The sequence below is a fragment of the Carassius auratus genome, chromosome 16, assembly GCF_003368295.1.
Source record: "Carassius auratus strain Wakin chromosome 16, ASM336829v1, whole genome shotgun sequence".
NCBI classification, from domain to species: Eukaryota; Metazoa; Chordata; class Actinopteri; order Cypriniformes; family Cyprinidae; genus Carassius; species Carassius auratus.
The window spans coordinates 22,991,994-23,010,697 of record NC_039258.1 but is presented as its reverse complement, the minus strand read 5'-3'; the positions used below and the strand labels follow the sequence as shown (position 1 = coordinate 23,010,697).

The 18,704-nt window shown below is 39.7% G+C and overlaps 1 protein-coding gene across 2 annotated transcripts in view; it reads left to right on the top strand.

Moving 5' to 3' along the window:
- Positions 1 to 18,704, top strand: part of LOC113116575 (ADAMTS-like protein 4) — an 86,042-nt gene that overhangs the window by 19,433 nt on the left and 47,905 nt on the right. Inside the window, exons 2-7 of one of the 2 annotated variants that reach the window (XM_026284813.1) lie at positions 5,731 to 5,782; positions 5,860 to 6,058; positions 6,557 to 6,685; positions 9,123 to 9,192; positions 12,347 to 12,891; positions 14,299 to 14,911. In XM_026284813.1, coding sequence (XP_026140598.1) covers positions 6,669 to 6,685; positions 9,123 to 9,192; positions 12,347 to 12,891; positions 14,299 to 14,911 — 1,245 coding nt within the window. In that variant the 5' untranslated portion in view covers positions 5,731 to 5,782; positions 5,860 to 6,058; positions 6,557 to 6,668. Of the gene's footprint in view, positions 1 to 5,730; positions 5,783 to 5,859; positions 6,059 to 6,349; positions 6,686 to 9,122; positions 9,193 to 12,346; positions 12,892 to 14,298; positions 14,912 to 18,704 lie in introns of those variants that run through there. The other variant, XM_026284814.1, reaches the window with a different exon arrangement.

The window sequence follows — 18,704 nt, the reverse complement described above, 5'->3', positions numbered from 1 at the left end:
ACTCAACTCAGGAGGGTCAACCGGGAACTGACTCAACTCTGGAAAGTCAACGGGCACCTGACTCGACTCGAGAAGGTCAACAGGAACCTGACTGGACTCTGGAGAGTACACTGGAACCTGACTCGATTCTGAAGGGTCAACTAGAACCTGACTTGACTCCAGAGGTTCAGGTGTGACGGTCATCCTGTGCAGCGGCGTTGGGCAAGCAGCCATCTTGGGCCATGACTCTGGACCGGTGGCCAACTTGGGCAATGGTACTGGGTGGGTAGCCATCTTGCGCTGAGGCACTGGGCTGGCAGCCATCTTGTGCTGTGATGCTGGATGGGCGGCCACCTTGGGTTGTGGCGCTGGCTCAGCAGCCGTAACGTGAACAGTCTTGGGAATTTCTAGGATCTTTGATAGCATGGAGAAATAGTCCAAGAATGAGTCAGCGGCCTTCTTGGGCGTTGGCGCTGAGCTGGCAGCCATTTTGCACCATGGCACTGGATTGGAGACCACTTGGTGCTGTGGCGCTGTGCTGGTGTCTATATTGCCTCGTGGCGCTGGGTTGGTGACCATCTTGTACTGTGGCACTGGGCTGGCGGCCATCTTGCTTCGTGGTGATGGGTTGGCAGCCATGTTGCCTCGTGGCACTGAGCTGGCATCCATCTTGCCCCTTGGTGCTGGGTTGGCAGCCATCTTGTGTTGTGGCACTGGACTGGCGGCCATGTTGTGTGTTAGTGCTGAGCTGTCGGCCATCCTGTACTGTGGCGCTGGACTGGTGGGCACTCTGTGCTTTGGCACTGTGCTGGCTGCCATCTTGCCTCGTGGTGCTGGGGTGGCGACCATGCAGCGCAGCTGCGCTGGGTTGGCGGCCATTTTGTGCAGCAGCACAGGACTGGCGGCCATCTGGTACAGCAGCACTGACTCGGACGATTTGCGTCTCATCTCTCCTCTCGGGACATACTGGGGAAATGGCGACTCCCAACCGAACCCCGGGTCAACGGGAGCCCACAGTGGAGATCGGTGCCGGATCTCCTCTCGACTGTTTGCTCCGGAGTGACCTCCCCTGGTCCCCCGGAAAACCACTAGGTGAGAGCCCTCAAAGCCATTTTTCTCCCGCTTGCTGGATGGGGAGGAAATTGTAGCAGACATACCGCTGGATCTTTGGTGGATGGAGTCCTTCTGTGACGATTGGGTATAGGAAACACAAGGAGAGGGTAAGATCCAATTGCTGGTATTTAATGACAAAAGGGTAATACAAAATAAACAGTCCAAGGAGACAAACAAAACAAAATAAAACAAAACAAAAGAGGGAACCGGATGCAACGGAACGGGAAACTCGGAGGAACGAGAAGGTAATGGGAAGTCTCAGGAGACGAGAACATAGTACACAAAGGGTAAGGACTCCATACAAACAACAGGGAAGGACAGCTATTTATAAGTAGACTAACGACAATAGATTTCCTGCACCTGTGCGATTAACTGGAGTGCAATTACTGTGAAGACAGGACCAGATTAGAGGAATTATAGTGCCTATGGTGAAGTGCCTAAGGAGAAGTGAACTCACTAGGGAACACCCGGGAAAACAGAGACTGACAGCGTGACAATTGTGCATGTATGCCTTGGCAAGCTGGATAGCACTGGGGAGCTTTAAATGTCCTAGAAGTGCTTGATATTTGTATTGTTAACTTAATTGCCGTCGATTTTTCATCAGATTGTCCAATGCCATTCTGAGCAGTCAAAGTCACTTTCGCGTCCACTCTCAAAGGATGGTAGGTTTGAGGATTAATTTACAGGTTTTGGGATACCATAAGCCGAAGCAGCTAACATCTCTAGTCCGGGTGGATGGGCTTGAGATACATAAAATGCTGCTTGAGCTGGAACTGGATGAGGGGCAAGGAATGCCACTTGAGTGTGAGGGTACAGTACTTGATTAGCTGAGGAAGTACAGAAGCAGAAGACCAGAAGGGGTTTCTAGTAAGAGGAACGGGAGCAAGAGAGCAGGTCCCAGTTGAAGGATTTTATTTGAATTATCCGTGCAAGCTTGAATTGTTACAGGTACATGCCCATAAAAGGTGCATGTGGGCGTATGGGTGCGTGTGTGGTCTTTTAATCAATCACTCACAGAAGAAACAGACATGCAACAGTCCCTCTTCTTGCACAATGAACAAGTCCATAACTTTACCCATACTTGTCCGGGCATGTCTTGACTTGTAAAGACTTTCCCAAGCATTAAAAGGTTATAGACATAAAGGTACCTCTGGATGCCATTGTTGGGCTTTCATACACTGTGTCCAAGCGCATTAATAGAGAGGTGAAGGGAAGGAAAATATGTGGTAGAAAAAACAAAACCCAATCAAAAATGTGGGGGAGAGTGGACTGCAGTTAGAGTCAGTGCTTCAAGAACCACTATACACAGATGTATGCAAGACATGGGTTCCAGCTTGTTCATTTTTCAATAGCACTTGACACTTGCATACAGTGCCAAAGCTTCCAGTACCTGGTTTAAGGACCATGGTATCCCTGTTCTTAATTGGCCAGCAAACTAGCCTGACCTTAACCCCATAGAAATCTATGGTATTGTGAAGAGGAAGATGTGATATGCCAGAACCAAGAATGCAGAAGGGCTGAAGGCCACTATCAGAGCAACCTGGGCTCTTATAACACCTGAGCAGTGCCACAGACTGATCGACTCCATGCCACGCCGCATTGCTGCAGTAATCAGAGCAACCTGGGCTCTCATAACACCTGAGCAGTCTACCATTACTGTCTACCGTGCCCCTCTTGGTGGCCATTCAGTGTGTAGACACCCTCTGGTTATATGTTTCCTCTGCGGTGCACTGAGACTGAGGCCTCCGGCCAGAAGAAGTGGTTGATCAGGATGCTATCCTAAAACCTTGAGTCCTCTGATCTGCCCATACCTTTGGGAGTCAAGGCTCACTTGAACCAAAGTGGGGCCGTTTCCAAAGCCTTCTTGTCAGGTGTGTCTATACAGGACATCTGCAATGCAGCTGGATGGGCCACGCCCTTCACATTCATCAGATTTTATGGTTTAGATCTGCGAGCCACTCACGGCTCTTCTTTCTCTTGCCTTAGCTGTGCTCCTTGTATACACATTAGGCAGGGACTTGCAAGTCTGTCGGCGTGGGCATTCTCGTTCCCATAGCGTTTAGGATGCAGCTTGAGTTCCTGAAGGGGAATGTCCCAGGTTACGTATTTAACCATGGTTCCCTGAAGGTGAAAGAGATGCTGCGTCTCAAAGCCATACTTTCGGCATCCCTGCCAGAGTTCCCTTCATTCCTAGAAGCTGACGCTCGTTCCACCTCACGTTCTTTTATAGCTTCCTGGTCGCTACGCCACCTTCCTATGACGTCACGCCCATTCATTAGACTGATTTCACATATTATTCAGAGTTGGTCATGCTGAAGGGCGTTACCATAGCGTTTCGGACGCAGAGTCTCGATCTCTTCGTGGAACCATGGTTACATATGTAACCTAGGACGTTTTTTTTGGAGGTCAAATTGACCCCACACATTATGTATGTTGCAAATACATGGCATGAAAGTTTCAACAGAAATTACAATATTTGAGTTTATCATAAATGCTTGTCAGTACATTCAGGAGAAACACTTTAACCATGTTTCAAAATAAATTACATATAAAGATGTACTTGTGTCTTAAATGGTACAAAAAACACTCTTAAGTTCATCTAGTTGCATTTATTATCAATTTCAGCTATAGTACATTTTCAGTTTGCACTCATATTATTACATATTATTTTGATCTATTTAATAAAAACTCTTATTAAACGTATGCTAAAGTGTACTTCTTTTCATATAGATTATTCTTTAACATGATTTACTAGTTGCTACTGCAGTGTATGTGCTGTAAGTAAATAACATATGAGAGGGCCTTAGCAAATAGGTGAGTTCAAAACAAAGATGCAGCGCTCCGATTCTGATTTCATGCTTAGAAAGCAAATACTTCAGATGTTTTGTTGCTGTACATGAGGAGGGGTTAATGTCACAGAGGACTTCTCTGAAGGATGAGATGGGTCAGTCAGAAGCTGTTTTAGGGTCACGTAAGGATCTCACTTAACTACGGTGAGACTAAATGAATTCAGGATTTAGTTACCGATCCTGACACGAGTGCATGCAAAAACACTAATAATGCATCACCCGGTCCACAGCACAGTACAATACATTATCTTTTTATCTTTATATCACTTTCAACATCTGTTTATCTCGTTAATAATTTTCATCCTTGCTACTTTCCTCTCTGCTTGGAGAGTTTGGTTGGGGAACACCCACATGAACTTATCCAGTATGAGCCCTGAAGCGCAGCCCAACATTTCTCAGTGTGACTACGATATGCTATCTTGTTTGTTATCTTTGTAATATTGGCATGATTACACAATTACAGTGATTCACAAATACATGTATACAGTTTTCCTCTGATCTCATGTGGGATTCATCAGTTTTGTATCTCAACATATTTGATAGGCCTTGTTCTCAGTGGTTAATAATCTATGCACCCCTCCCTTAACAGTAAGCAAATGCTGTCAGTTTCATGCCACCATGTTTTTCAGTGCAATTTTAAGACAACTGTGACCCAATCAGACTGGAAAACTTCCTCAAAGTCATTTATTCTCATCAAAGTTCTGTTCATATATATCTACTTATTCTGAGGTCTAATTAAAAATATCCTTAAAGGATTAAAGATTAAAGGATTCAAAGATTTTATCCTGCTCTATTTTCTTGTACCCTGCTGTATTGCGTTGTGGCAAATAAACCATTCTACTTTCAATTGGATTTTGTGTATTTTTACGTGACATATATACATATAAATACAGTACAGACCAAAAGTTTTGGACACACCTTCTCATTCAAAGAGTTTTCTTTATTTTCATGACTATGAAAATTGTAGATTCACAATGAAGGCATCAAAACTATGAATTAACACATGTGGAATTATATATGGAATTATATACATAACAAAAAAGTGTGAAACAACTGAAAATATGTCATATTCTAGGTTCTTTAAAGTAGCCACCTTTTGCTTTGATTACTGCTTTGCACACTCTTCGCATTCTCTTGATGAACTTCAAGAGGTAGTCACCTGAAATGGTCTTCCAACAGTCTTAAAGGAGTTCCTCGAGAAATGCTTCACACTTGTTGGCCCTTTTGCTTTCTGTCTGCGATCCAGCTCACCCCTAAACCATCTGGATTGGGTTCAGGTCTGGTGACTGTGGAGGCCAGGTCATCTGGCGCAGCACCCCATCACTCTCCTTCTTGCTCAAATAGCCCTTGATGCCTTCAGTGTGACTCTACAATTCTCATAGTCATGAAAATAAAGAAAACTCTTTGAATGAGAAGGTGTGTCCAAACTTTTGGTCTGTACTGTATATACATATATACATATACATATCTCTTACATAGATGGAGAGTGTCAATATATATTTAAAATATAATGTAAATACAAACTTTATTATTTGTTAGTTATATTGTGATATTAGGTAAGTTTTCACTATAAAACCTGCCATTAAAAACTATTGTTCTATTACAGCTTGTAACTGAAACAATAATTATAATTTACATTTATAATGTTATTTTAAGTATATTTTTTTCTTTATTTTTCAATATTTGTTTTAAAATGTTAATAAATTGTTTCATACATGATTAAACGTTTATTACAAAAATAGTTTTTATCTGTTTTTATATTTATTTTACTGTTTATATTTTGCTGCAGGCTCCATTATTCCATCAAATGTTGTGACAACATGCCCCATACTGTTCAAAAGGTCAGTGTGTGCTCAAGTAGGTTTTCCTGAGCAATAACCTTTATACAGTCAGTATTGTTTTTTTGTTTTTTTTACAGAAATGCATTTTCAATCCTGAAGAAAACTGGGGTGATAAGAGTGAAAACTAACTCTATTGTCTCCTCTGTGGTGATACTGAAAGTAAATATGATGAACTATTAATAGTGCTGTTATCAGTGTGATTCTGAACTCCTGTGGCATTCACTGCTCAGCAAATATCTGCAGTCTCTGCTGAAGGTGATGACTCATGATGTACAGGTGTGTGTCAGAGCCAACAAAAGACCTGGAGAGAAACAGCGAGAGTGAGAACGAGGGAAAGAGAAGAAAAACAGATGGAGAGAAAGAGAGAAAGAGAGATTTTTACAATCACTTTTTAAATACAATTATTTTAAAAATGAACACAAATCTTTATAGTACTATATCAACTCGTTTATATATATAAAACAACTCATTAACATCATAACACCGTTCAATCTTAAAAACATTCAGTTTATTAATTTGTAATAATTTAAATCAACGATAATTCTTGCTTTAATCATGTTTGAGAGAGAGAGAGAGAGAGAGAGAGAGAGAGAGAGAGAGAGAGAGAGAGAGAGAGAGATTCTGTGTGGCTTGTCCAGCGTCACACCAGATTTAAACAAGGACAAAAAAGTTGGGTGAACGACAGGGGAAAAAACTACACCCCTCCCTCTCTTACTCCCGAGGAGTGTGTGTGTGTGTGTGTGTGTGTGTGTGTGTGTGTGTGTGTCAGAGTAGAGAACGACTCTGAAGGAGCGAGGAAAAATTCGCCAAGCAGCTCGGCGGATCTGGTGTTTGTTTCAGTTTCTTTCCCATCCCTGACGCAGAAGAGCGGATCCGTGAGCAGAGAATGACGGCTCTGAGCAGGTAACGAGGGCTTGGGGCACCTTTGTGACTTTTGCGCATCGTTGTATCAGATGGAGAGACGCTAAGTGTGTGCATTGAATCTCCTGCTCCTGCTGCTGGACACGGGTTCGAGTCTGGCTCGATCGCAGCTACGAGAACCACAGAAGACTGTTCCTGCTCAGATCAGATCACTGGACTACAAATACATATTCATAAATACTAATAATCTATATGTCGCGTATGCATGTTTCATATAGGCTATACATAATAAATCCTGAAGGAATAGCCAACTAATGCTATATATAGCCTATATCATAATTTCGAATAGATCTAACGGGCTTAAAGAAGCAAAAGGTTACAGCACGTCTCCATGTGAGGTTAAGGTATGTTTATGCAATTTGGAATCTTGAACTTTGAAAGTCTTGACTAGAGGATTTTAATATAATCTTCTAAACTGCTTTAAAGCGTGATTTATGCTTTCACTCATGTCCTTTTTCGACACAATTTTTAAATAAGTAATAAAAGGTGGAAAGAATAATTCGCAGCAGGTTGTGACTGGGTTGTGCTTGTGCGCGTTTAGGATCGAATTCTGATCTGAAGATTCCATTCGGATTATTTGGCGCGTTTAAGCTCTTGTTTGGGGACGCAGGTTTGTCCAGTGGTGGGTGAGAAACGTGGCCAGAGGCGGGGGGTCTCTAGTTCTGGCCCGATGCTGTCCTTCTGGTTTCCGTGGCGCGCCGCTTTAACCCACGTCTGTGATTACGGGTCTGCGGCTGCACTCAGAATGTCATGCTTCGTTTTACACTGTTCTGAAATACTAATAGTAAACCACAGATGATGTGGAAACTCATCAGCAGATAAACATTATTGGTACAAAACAAGCCTCACGTTCTCTGGAGACAGATTGCTTAAGTGTTTGGGGTTTCATAGACCTCTGTGCTGTACTGTAGAAAAGAGGCTTTGAAATTAACCCATTATGTTCACTATAAAATGCCCTAATTAATACAACACATACAGATGTCGGTCTAAGCGGTCATGCACTTTCAGAAACCAGATGTCTGTTATCCAGAAGAGTAGCTTAAACTCTCAGAAAAAAGGTACAACAGCAGTTATTGGGACAATACTTTTCCAAAAGGTACATATTTGTACCTAAAGGGTGCATTTTGGTACCTTAAAGGTGAATATTGGTACTTAAAGTGTACATATGAGAACTTAATAGCTACAAAAGTGTACATTTTAAAAAGGTATGCCTCTGAATAAAGCAGATGAAATATGTAGTTGTACTGTTTACCCATAAAATTAACATTCGTGTATATTTGCGCATGTTTTTATTTACCAACGTTTTAAAGACTTAGACAGAATCATTGGTAAATGAAGTGCCTGTAAACACCATAATTAACTGCCTGTCCAATGTCATCCTATTAATCCGCTCATACATAACACTGTCTCTTTAATTCCATGATTAATACATTTGCTTTCACTACTGAATCTAACCACTAATGGGTATTTAATGGGTTAACCACTGAGACACTTATTGGTTTTGTCTGTTCCTAAACAGCTAAACAGTTTCACACTGTACTGTTTATCCTTGGCAGCACAATTCAGGGTTAGCACTGTTTCACTTTGCTTCATAAACCCAGGTTAATGCTAAGTGTGAAAAGGGGTTCAGAAGTAGCCCAAATTAATGGCACGTTCACACCAAGAAAGATAACTGCAGTTAACTATGACTTAAATCAGTGATGTGGACTTCTCTATTCTCAAAATTAGAACAATAATTAAAACTTTATAATTATCATTAAAGTTATCATCCAAGGTGTAAACAGGCCCTAAGCAAAGTTATTATTTATAATGTGAAATTTTGGCCTGGACATTCTGGATTAATTGCTAACCCAGAATAAAGAACAAGATAATCCAAGAGGAGTTTTACCCAAGGAAAATGTAGTTTAACCATTTCAAGTCTGTTTTATACCTGGGGCCTCAAACAGAAGTAACCTAGCATTTATCATTCGAAACATTTTACATTGAATCAACTTGGAATTTAGTTTAAAATCAGTTATCTTAAAATTAAGACAAAACATATCAACAAGACACAATGTGAAGTATTTTTACTATGAAAAGCCGCCAGCCAGAACCTTAGCATGTGGGTTAAAGGCGTTGCATTCTAAATGTGGTTGATATGGGAATGTTTTGAGGATAAGTCATATCTAGAGGAACTGCCAATAGGAGCCGGGCAGGGTGGAGGAGGAATTCTGGGAAACCCATTGGGAAGTATTTGTACACATCAGCACATTTTCCTAATTGTCCAGGGATTAATCTAATTAACCTCTTATAGACAATAGACATTGTAATTTACAGCGCTCATCGTGTGTTAATATAGCAGCTCATTATCACAGTATAATTTAATATCACAACATGATTAAACTGAAATTGTACTCTTCTTCTTCTCTCTTCCTCGCAGACTGTGTGCATTTTGGTGTTGTGTGTTTGCTGTCCTGTCCTTAACAACAGCTGAGGATGCAGAGAAACCGGTGAGTGATGATGAAGATGATGAAGGTTTCACATTTGCATACTGTACTATTAGAGAGAAGTGCTTGTCAGAGTGTTTGTGGACCGGATGAATGGGTCTTCTGTGGCTCTGAGAGAAGCGCAGATAAACTGCTGGATCTGACCATTAAATCAGGCCGCATGAGCTGATCTTTCCATTGTGTGGTCATCTGGCCTCTGATGTGGGGTTGTCCTTTGGGAGCATGTGAGTTGTGGCTGTGATTGGGCGTTTGTGTGAAAGAAATCACGCTCACATGTAAGCAAGTGAGCAGTTCTGCACATGTTCTGAGTAAGCACACACACACACACACACAGGGTGAGGACCACCAGAGCTACAGGACGAGCTGCAGTGGCACACTCTCGCTGAGAATTTGATGTGCATGTGTAGTTTGTACAGCATGCTGTTATGCTCAACAACAGTTTATTGTAGAAATAAGCTACTAGAAATGAGTTTGTTGTTTTTCCTTGCATTTCAAACAGCGCTGCATGCTAGATGTTATAACAGGCAGGAAATCACACACATGCACAGATTATACTGGCTTCTGCAGCCAATGCAGCTCCAAAAACAATCTATCCAACCATCCATCCCTAAAAATATTCTTTTTTTTTTTTTTTTTACTCAGCTATGGCTTAAAAAATATTATATAGCTGGTTTATTAATAAGCAATTTTATTTTATTATTTTATTATTTATTCAACACATTTATTGAACATATTAATACATGTTCATTTCACCTATTTTGGGTACAGTACATATTAAGCAAGACATATAATATTATTTAAGCAATAGTTGAGTTAAACAAAACTTAAACATTTAAACCAACCGCTGGGTTTGTCCATATTATACCAAGTGCTGGGTTGTTTTTAACCCAGTATATTTTCTGTCTGTCTATCAATGCAACTCACCTGCACACACACACACACACACACACATCGGTGCAGAGACAGGCCGGCATTGTGTGACCATGATGGCAGTTTAGACGGGATCAGAGGGGCATTGCACAGGCCTTGTTCTCTTGTCCTTTTTTTCTCTTTTTCTGTGTGAACTGAATGGATTCTTTTGTTTGTTGCTTTCTTCCCTTCTACCTCTGCCTGCGCTGTAGATGCTCAAATTCTTCGCTCCTGATTGATGAAATGAGGTTATATAAGTAACTGGAATTAGATCAAATCTGCGTCCAGCACTGTAAAGAATGTCATTGTACTTGGCTGAACTCCAGAGTCCAGCCTCTTCCTGAATGCAGCACACGCCATTCGTTTAATAATGCCTCTTTCCTAGTCATAATGTCATTCATCACCAAGAGCGATAGAGCAGGACATGTGTTTCAACGTGTATGTTGTTGGGTGCGGTTTGGGGAATTATTCTGTTTTTTTTTCAAAACAATTTTTCATGTTTTGCTTGTTTAATCTTGTGATTTGCACATGAATGTAATTTAATATTGATCAGACATTTGTGTGTGTGTGTGTGTGTAAATAAATCGAACTGCAGCTGCTATTAGATTTCAGCTTATGCACCCAGGCTGGTTTTGTGGTTGTGCATTTGTCTGAGATGTTTGTTTTTACAGCTGTGCATGTGGATGGATGGTGTGAGTCTGAAACTTTTCTAAATTATTATTTTTTTATGAAAATTTGCATTGTCTGCACAAAAATTTGAGTGAAAAAGACTTTGAGAATGTCATGCAGTATAGTAATGACAGCAGCACCAGAGCTATATGAACAAAACAAGACAATCATATTCTCCAGCATGATTTAAGATTATCCACATAGCATTGGGCTTCACAAGAAATTTGATTATGAATCCCAGATTTTCAGATATTTGTGAACCTGCAGCACAAAACCTGTCTTTAAACCAGGTATATTTGTATCAAGAGCTAACAATACATTGAGCCAACAATACATTGATTGGTTCAAAATGATTGATATTTCTTTTATGCAAAAAATCATTAGGATTTTAAGTAAAGATCATATTCCATGAAGATATTTTGTTAATTTACTACCACAAATATATCAAAACTTAATTTTTGATTAGGAATATGCATTGCTGAGAACTTCATTTGGACAACTTTAAAGGCAAATTTATCAATATTTATTTTTACACCCTCAGATTCCAGATTTTCTTATATACTGAACAACACAACACTTTTGTTTTTGTCCCCATTAATTATGAGCTGAACTCAAAGATCTAAGACTTTAAGGCATTTTTCTCTCAAGTATTGTTCACAAATCTGTCTAAATCTGTATAAGTGAGCACTTCTCCTTTGCCGAGATAATCCATCCACCTCACAGGTGTGGCATATCAGGATGCTGATTAGACAGCATGTCTATTGCACAGGTGTACCTCAGGCTGGCAACAATAAAAGGCCACTCTAAAATGTGCAGTTTTATCACACAGCACAATTACACAGATGTCACAAGTTTTGAGGAAGCGTGCAGGTGTCATGCTGACTGTAGGAATGTCCACCAGAGCTGTTACCTGTGAATTGAATGCTCATTTCTTTACCATAAGCCATCTCCAAAGGTGTTTCAGAGAATTTGTCATTACCTCTAACCAGCCTCACACCTGCAGACCACATGTAACCACACCAGCCCAGGTCCTGCACATCCAGCATCTTCACCTCCAAGATCATCTGAGACCAGACACCCAGACGGCTGCTGCAACAGTTGTTTTGCATAACCAAATAATTTTTGTACAAACTGTCAGAAACCGTGTCAGGGAAGCTCATCTGCTGCTCGTCGTCCTCATCGATCATCGGATTATCTTGGCACAGGAGAAGAGCTCACTAATACTGATTTAGACAGATATGTGAATTTGAGAGAAATAGGCCTTATGTGTACATAGGAAAAGTCCTAGATTTTTGAGTTCATCTCATGAAAAATGGGGGCAAAAACAAAAGTGTTGCTTTTATAATTGTAATTGTAAGTGTAGTTGTATCTTGGCCAAATATTACAAATATCTCGAACAAACCATGCATCAATGTAAAGCATATTTATTCAGCTTTCAGATAATGTATAAATCTCAATTTTAGAAAATTTACCCTTATGACTAGTTTTGCAGTTCAGGGTCACATTTGGACCCCACTGTATTGTGCATATTCTGCATGTGGGATATTTACTCACTAATCCTGAGGGCTTCCTCTGACAGGCGGCCGGACGAAAGTCTCGTCAGGCAGAAGAGGAGGCGCTTGAAGGAGTGTGGGGTCCATGGAGCGATTGGGCGGAGTGTTCTCAGAGCTGTGGAGTGGGCGTGTCTGAGAGGCGGAGACAGTGTATGCCGCCTCCCCAAACCCCACCTCTTATGTGGAACCGACCGGCTTACGTTCCACCAGGTGTCCCGAACAACACCCCTGTGATTTCTGCGGTAAGACCCTACTACAACTCCTTGTATCCCGTCAACGAGCCCCCTCCATTTGGAACAGGGGGCGCTGGGAGGTCTCCATACTTTTCCCCGCCTCTCCAAGCCAATCCAAATCCTGGATTACCGCTCTACAGAAACGAAGCCGCTGGTGTTGGGTCAGTGCAGTTCGGCTCACCCAATCAGGAGCCGGTTTCAGTATACCGTTCACCTTCCTCATCCGCTTCACTTCCCTACGGGAGAGTTCCCGCACGGCCGCCCAATCACGGCAGAGCTGTAGGCAGTGGGAGCAGGAGGTCGGTTTCCACCAATAGGAATCCAGCATCTGTAAGAAGGTGAGCAGGTCTTCCTGTTTACATTCACATACTCATTCATAGCTTGGGTTACGTGATAAATATGGCAATATAGATTGTGATTTAAATAAATATACAGTCTCAAAGTGCTGCGTGCTTGTTTAAAAACACTTTGTCCTTCTCTGCACATGCTCAAGGCTTTGAAGTTTCTTCTGCTCATCAAGGCTACATTCATTTTATCAAAAATACAATAGAAACGGTAATAATATTGAATATTATTACAATTTAAAATAACTGTTTTCTATGTGGATATATTATATACTGTAATGTATTTCTGTAATGCTCAGCTGTATTTTCAGCATCATTCCTCCAGTCTTCAGTGTCACATGATCTTCAGAAATCATGAAAATATGATGATTTACTGCTCAAGAAACATTTCTGATTAATATCAATGTTGTGCTGAACAATAATTTTGTGGAAACAGTGATACATGTTCCTTTTCTCCAACATTTAAAGTTGTTTGCATTATAAATGTATTTATTTTTACTCTTGGTCTATTAATGCTGTCTCTCTGAATAAAAGTTTCAATTTCTTTCAAAAACCAAAAACTGACCCGAAAATTATAATGAAATGATATAAAACTTGAAGAAATAAGTAGGTTGAAATGACAATCATACAACAAAAAAATCATACAACTCTCAAATTATTAATTAAAATTAATCAAAAATAAAAGTTTTTGTTTACATTATGTGTGTACTGTGTGTATTTATAATGCGCATACACACATACAGTATATATTTGTGAAAATATTAACATTTATATATTCATATTATTATATTTTATATTAGATATAAATATATGTAATATATAAACATAACATATTTTTCTCAGGGTGTATTCACGCCAGGAAAGTCCTCTAGTTTACCTGCTTTGGTCCGCTAAGGTCTAACTTTGAATCTTTTTAAGAAAACCAGTGTGATTTCTCTGAAAGTCTTTCTGTGGGATAAAACAAGACTTAAGGCCTGTTCACACCAAGGACAGTAACTATAAAGATAAAGATATAAATTGTTCTAAAAACTGTTCTTGATATTAGAGAATAGCAGGGTCCACACCACAGCTATAATGATAAAGGCACATATCACTGGAATCACTTTCAGAATTGTTTTTCACAGCTGATGAACAATACAAACTTTGACACTCAATCAGAATCAATCCTGCTCAAGGAATGAAGGCAGCAGATGAAATCCTTCGCTTGTGTGTGCGCTAATACAGTAAACTTTATAGTTAACATTCTTGGTGTGAATGGGCCTTTACAGTAAAGTGAAAATACAAGACATTTAAAGGGATTTTTATTGTTCGTTTAGCTTTGATATCTTAATGTCTAATGTGATTGTCTTTTTTTCAGCATACTCATATACAGTACGTTATTTTCTGTCCGTGTCACACCAGGTCTAGTTCTTCTATTCGTCCCGGACAGTTTGGGTACGGCAGGGTGCCGTTCTCTCTTCCCTTACACAGACAAAACCGTCACGCTCGACACACACACCGCCACAACACCACCAGCACAAACAGTCTGGATGCTCTCAGTGTGAACTCCAGCGCACCTGTGGATAAAACACAGGGAGAAGAGGGACTAATGATCACAGACACCGTTAATAGAGAACCAAAGGAGAAGGAAAAGAAGACGGAGGCAGCAGACGTGGAGAGTGATGTGGCAGCCGAGAAAACAAGTGACGGAGAGCCGCACAGACGCATGGAGAGAGTGCGAGAACACGAGCGAATCACACATACACAGCCCCTGACCCAGAGACATGTGGCCCGCGACAGACGCATCGATGGACGCTCTTCTCGCCAAGTCCCACGCTCCTACACACACACTATCCAGCGATCACACACTCCCAGAGAGCCTCCTCCCTACGGCCTCCAGACTCCCACAAACCCCAACCCCGAGCCCTGGGTCCTGCAGAACGCCGCCCAGCCCTCCAGAAACGAAGCTGAGAGGGACGCCCACAACTACAGATGCTCCGGACGGGACACAGAGCACCGCAGGTGCAGCCTACAGGTGAGGCCAGCAATATGGAAGAATAAGAAATGATTTCTGCGGTTCCTGGTTCCTTTTAAACATTAAGCTTTAGATTAGAAAGTTTGATGGGGACGAATCATGGAAATTCTTCTCTTTTAAACCCTAAACGTAAGCATATTTTAAAAGGAATTGGCCTTTAAAAGAATTTACTAATGTCAATGTTAAAATGTTAATGTTAATTGCAATTAAATAAAAATACGTGTTGTAGTTTAGATTTATATTAGATGGAATTAGCTGAACTGTAGAGCTTTTTGACCCACTTAATTAGAACTTAAGTACATTTTAATATGCAATTTCATAATGACTTCTATTGTCTTGAAAATACGCTTGAAATATGGTTAAAGTGTTTCTGCTGAATGCACTGATAAGCATTTATGATATGCTAAAATTTATACTTAAATGTCATCTGTGCTGAAACTTGTATTTTAAATATATTTGATTTGCTTTAGTTTGTTAGTCACATTAAATAAATGCATTTCTTGAAAGCACAACAAAAGTGCAAAATTTTATTAATACAATATTAAATTTTTTTAAGTGAAAAAGAAGCAATCATGAAAGTGTCTCCTTTTAAGTGCACTTAAGTGACCTTTTAAGTAAAATTATTTAATCTGTAAGTACAGTGTTTAAAAATATACTTTAAAGATTTAAAGTGCACATTCAGTACAATTTAATTGCATTTCCTTTCACAAGGCAAATAACAGAGATTGATGTAGAAATACTTCAATCATAACCTTCAGAACTCATAGACTCTTGAAACTAAGCTACATAAACATCTTATTCATAAATTATCATGATTGCGACGCAATGATTAACATTTGATAGTCATATTTATATTTCAGTCTCTTTTCAGTATTTATAACTTGGCTGTCTCTAATGAACGAGAGCTTGGACACAGAGGTTAGCCAGATAAAACATGTGGTCATTTGTCAAATGCAGCAAAAACAGCGTGATTAATTTTACAGGTCAGAGAGAGGGTGGAAACTTCTCATGAAAAACTAAATGGTGACTGTTGTGGTGCAAAAACCCAACTACTATTGCAAATGACATAAATGAAATGCTATAAATGTGTGGCCCCTTTAACTGGCTTTGTACATGGTCTAATCAGTGTTTAATCTCATTCAGCCTGCTTTAGTCTTTCTAATACCAAATATTTGCCATTTGTATAAAGACTTCAACTTCTAAAATGGAGTTTGCATGTGTTTGGGAATGATCTCAGACTATGCAACAATGGATCAGGAATAACCAAGAGATAGTTTCAATATTGAAAAATTGCTGTCAATTTACCCACCTTTGGGCCATTCAAGATGCAGGTGACTGTTTTCTTCCTGCAGAACAAAAAAGAAGATTTTTCCCTGAAACCGTAAAAATTGGTGATTCATTAAATGCAGTGAAATGCTACTGGGTCAAATGGTTTAGTTGGTTTAAATAACCAACTCAGCAGTTTGTTTACATAATAATAAAGTCACTTATACACAATTAAATTGTCATATTATACAATAAAAATGTGAAATGTGGATGTTTTACATGTCTAAAGCATATACACATGCTTGTATCAGCGGCTTTTTGGTCCGAGCCAAACTGTTTCCTCAGTTCAGAGACTGCTGCAGGATCCCAGGACTGAATCAGTTCATTCATCTTAGGATCAGATGTGCTACTATTTCGGCTGAGTTTTGATTGAGTAACTCGTAGATCTGCTGCTCAAGCCGTGATCTCTGTTTCAGACATGCGATCCGATTTGGTGAACCAGTTCATCTAGTTCACTTTAAAGAATCAGTTCAAAAGAACGATTTGTTCATGAACGTGAATCATTCCAGACCATTTGGCTCTGGATTACAGGTAATAATGTTGTAAATAATGTTCAGTTTCTTGATTGTTTTGCTTCGTAAGACCTCAATATATCATCAGGAGCCATGGGTGTTATATTTTTCTTGCCTGTATATGCTTTTTTGACACTCAAATTGATGGAAGCCGCTGACTTGCATTTTATGAATCTCCAAGGAGCACAGTTTCAGCTAAAAATCTTCTTTACTGTTCTACTGAAGAAAAGAGTCACCTACATCTTGGATGGCCTGAGGGAAAGTAAATTAAATTGAAATGTTTGGGTGAACTGTCCTTTTTAAATATGCTGGTTGGTCTAGAGTGACAATGTTTCACTTGCATATGAAAGTCCCATGTTACATCACTCGAGAGGATCTTTAGCTCAACACCAACCTCCCAGATTTAACCACAGTTTGGTGAAAGTTCTTCCACTAGTAATTATCGCTGATTTTCTGAAAGATTTCATCAAACACTTTCATCCCAAAGCGTGTTCATCATGTCAAAGGGATGGATTCCCCCCTATTCCATCACTTCTCCATCCATCTCTCCGTCTCTCAGAAACTCTTTTTCTTCAACTTTCCTTCCAGATCGACTCGGTTCATTTGAGCTGAGCCTCGTTCTCACTCCCCTGTCGAACGCTGACTAGAGCCAGATTCTTTGCAAATCATAAATCACCCAGTTCCCTTTAATCCAACTTTCCAGGATCAGCCTGGGCGGTAGTTATATTATACATCTCCCAGTCGTTCCAGCAGCCCAGGGCAGCATGTGAGCTCTCTAAACCAGAGTTAGTCATTTTTGAACTGTGGTCAAGTCGATGTGGTGAAGCCGTTTCCTGGTGTTGGCAGCATGACACACACATCAGAAACGAGTGACTCGCTTAGAGAAGGATTACTTCAGACACATCCAAACACGCAGAAGTTGGTGAACAAGTGCTGAAATCTGAGCGAGGCCTCTGGGAGCAGGTTTGCTTAAGCTGGGATGGTTTTCTGTGTTTGAATAATTCACCAAATGTGGCATCTTTGTCAATTGACCCACTCCTGTCATTCCAAGCCACTATTATTTTTCAAAGAAAAAAAATAAATAATAATTCTGTAATTTTAAATTATCCTTTGTAAAAAAATAAGTGTGCTTAATTTTTATTGCATGTGCAATTGTAGTGTACTTAAAATCTTAGTAGTGTATTTTTAGTGCTGTCAAACGATTAATCGCGATTAATTGCATACAAAATAAAAGTTTTGTCTGCATAATATATGTGTGTTGTGTGTATATTCATTATGCAAAAATACACATACATACAGTATATTTAGAAATTTTTTATGTTTTTAAAAAAAAAAACTTTTATTTTGGATGCGATTAATTGTTTGACAGCACTTGTATTTTTAAATAATCTGTATTTGCAGATAATATAATAACAATATTGAAATAAAAGGCCACTTTACTTAAAGAGAGACACTTTGATGACTTTGATCCTTAACACACTTAAGTACACTTTTAAAAGTGCACTTTATAATAATTTCAAATCAAAAGTTTTACTTTAAAGTACATTTTAAATCATTATGTTTTAATAAACTTTAGTCATGTTTTAAAGAAGTACACTTATTTTGATGTGCTGACTAACATTTAAGCTATGCAAACTATAATACATTTTCATTAAATTGCAATCATCTTGCAATGAAGTATCTGAAAACATTACCTTCAGTTCACAGTTAGGTATATTATTCAATATTATTGTAAAGTGTGTAAGTACTCGATATAAAAGTATGCTTTTCACACTTCTATTTCAGAAGGGAACGTGAATTTAAGCAGTTTTATCTGTGGGCCAAAAATCCCTGAGGCAAGGGATTCCTTAAGATGCATTACAACATATCTTATCTCTCGCTCTTACCTAAGTGTTTATCCTAAGCATTTCACAATAGTTTCTGTCATAACAGAGCACTGGAGATGTAGACACAAC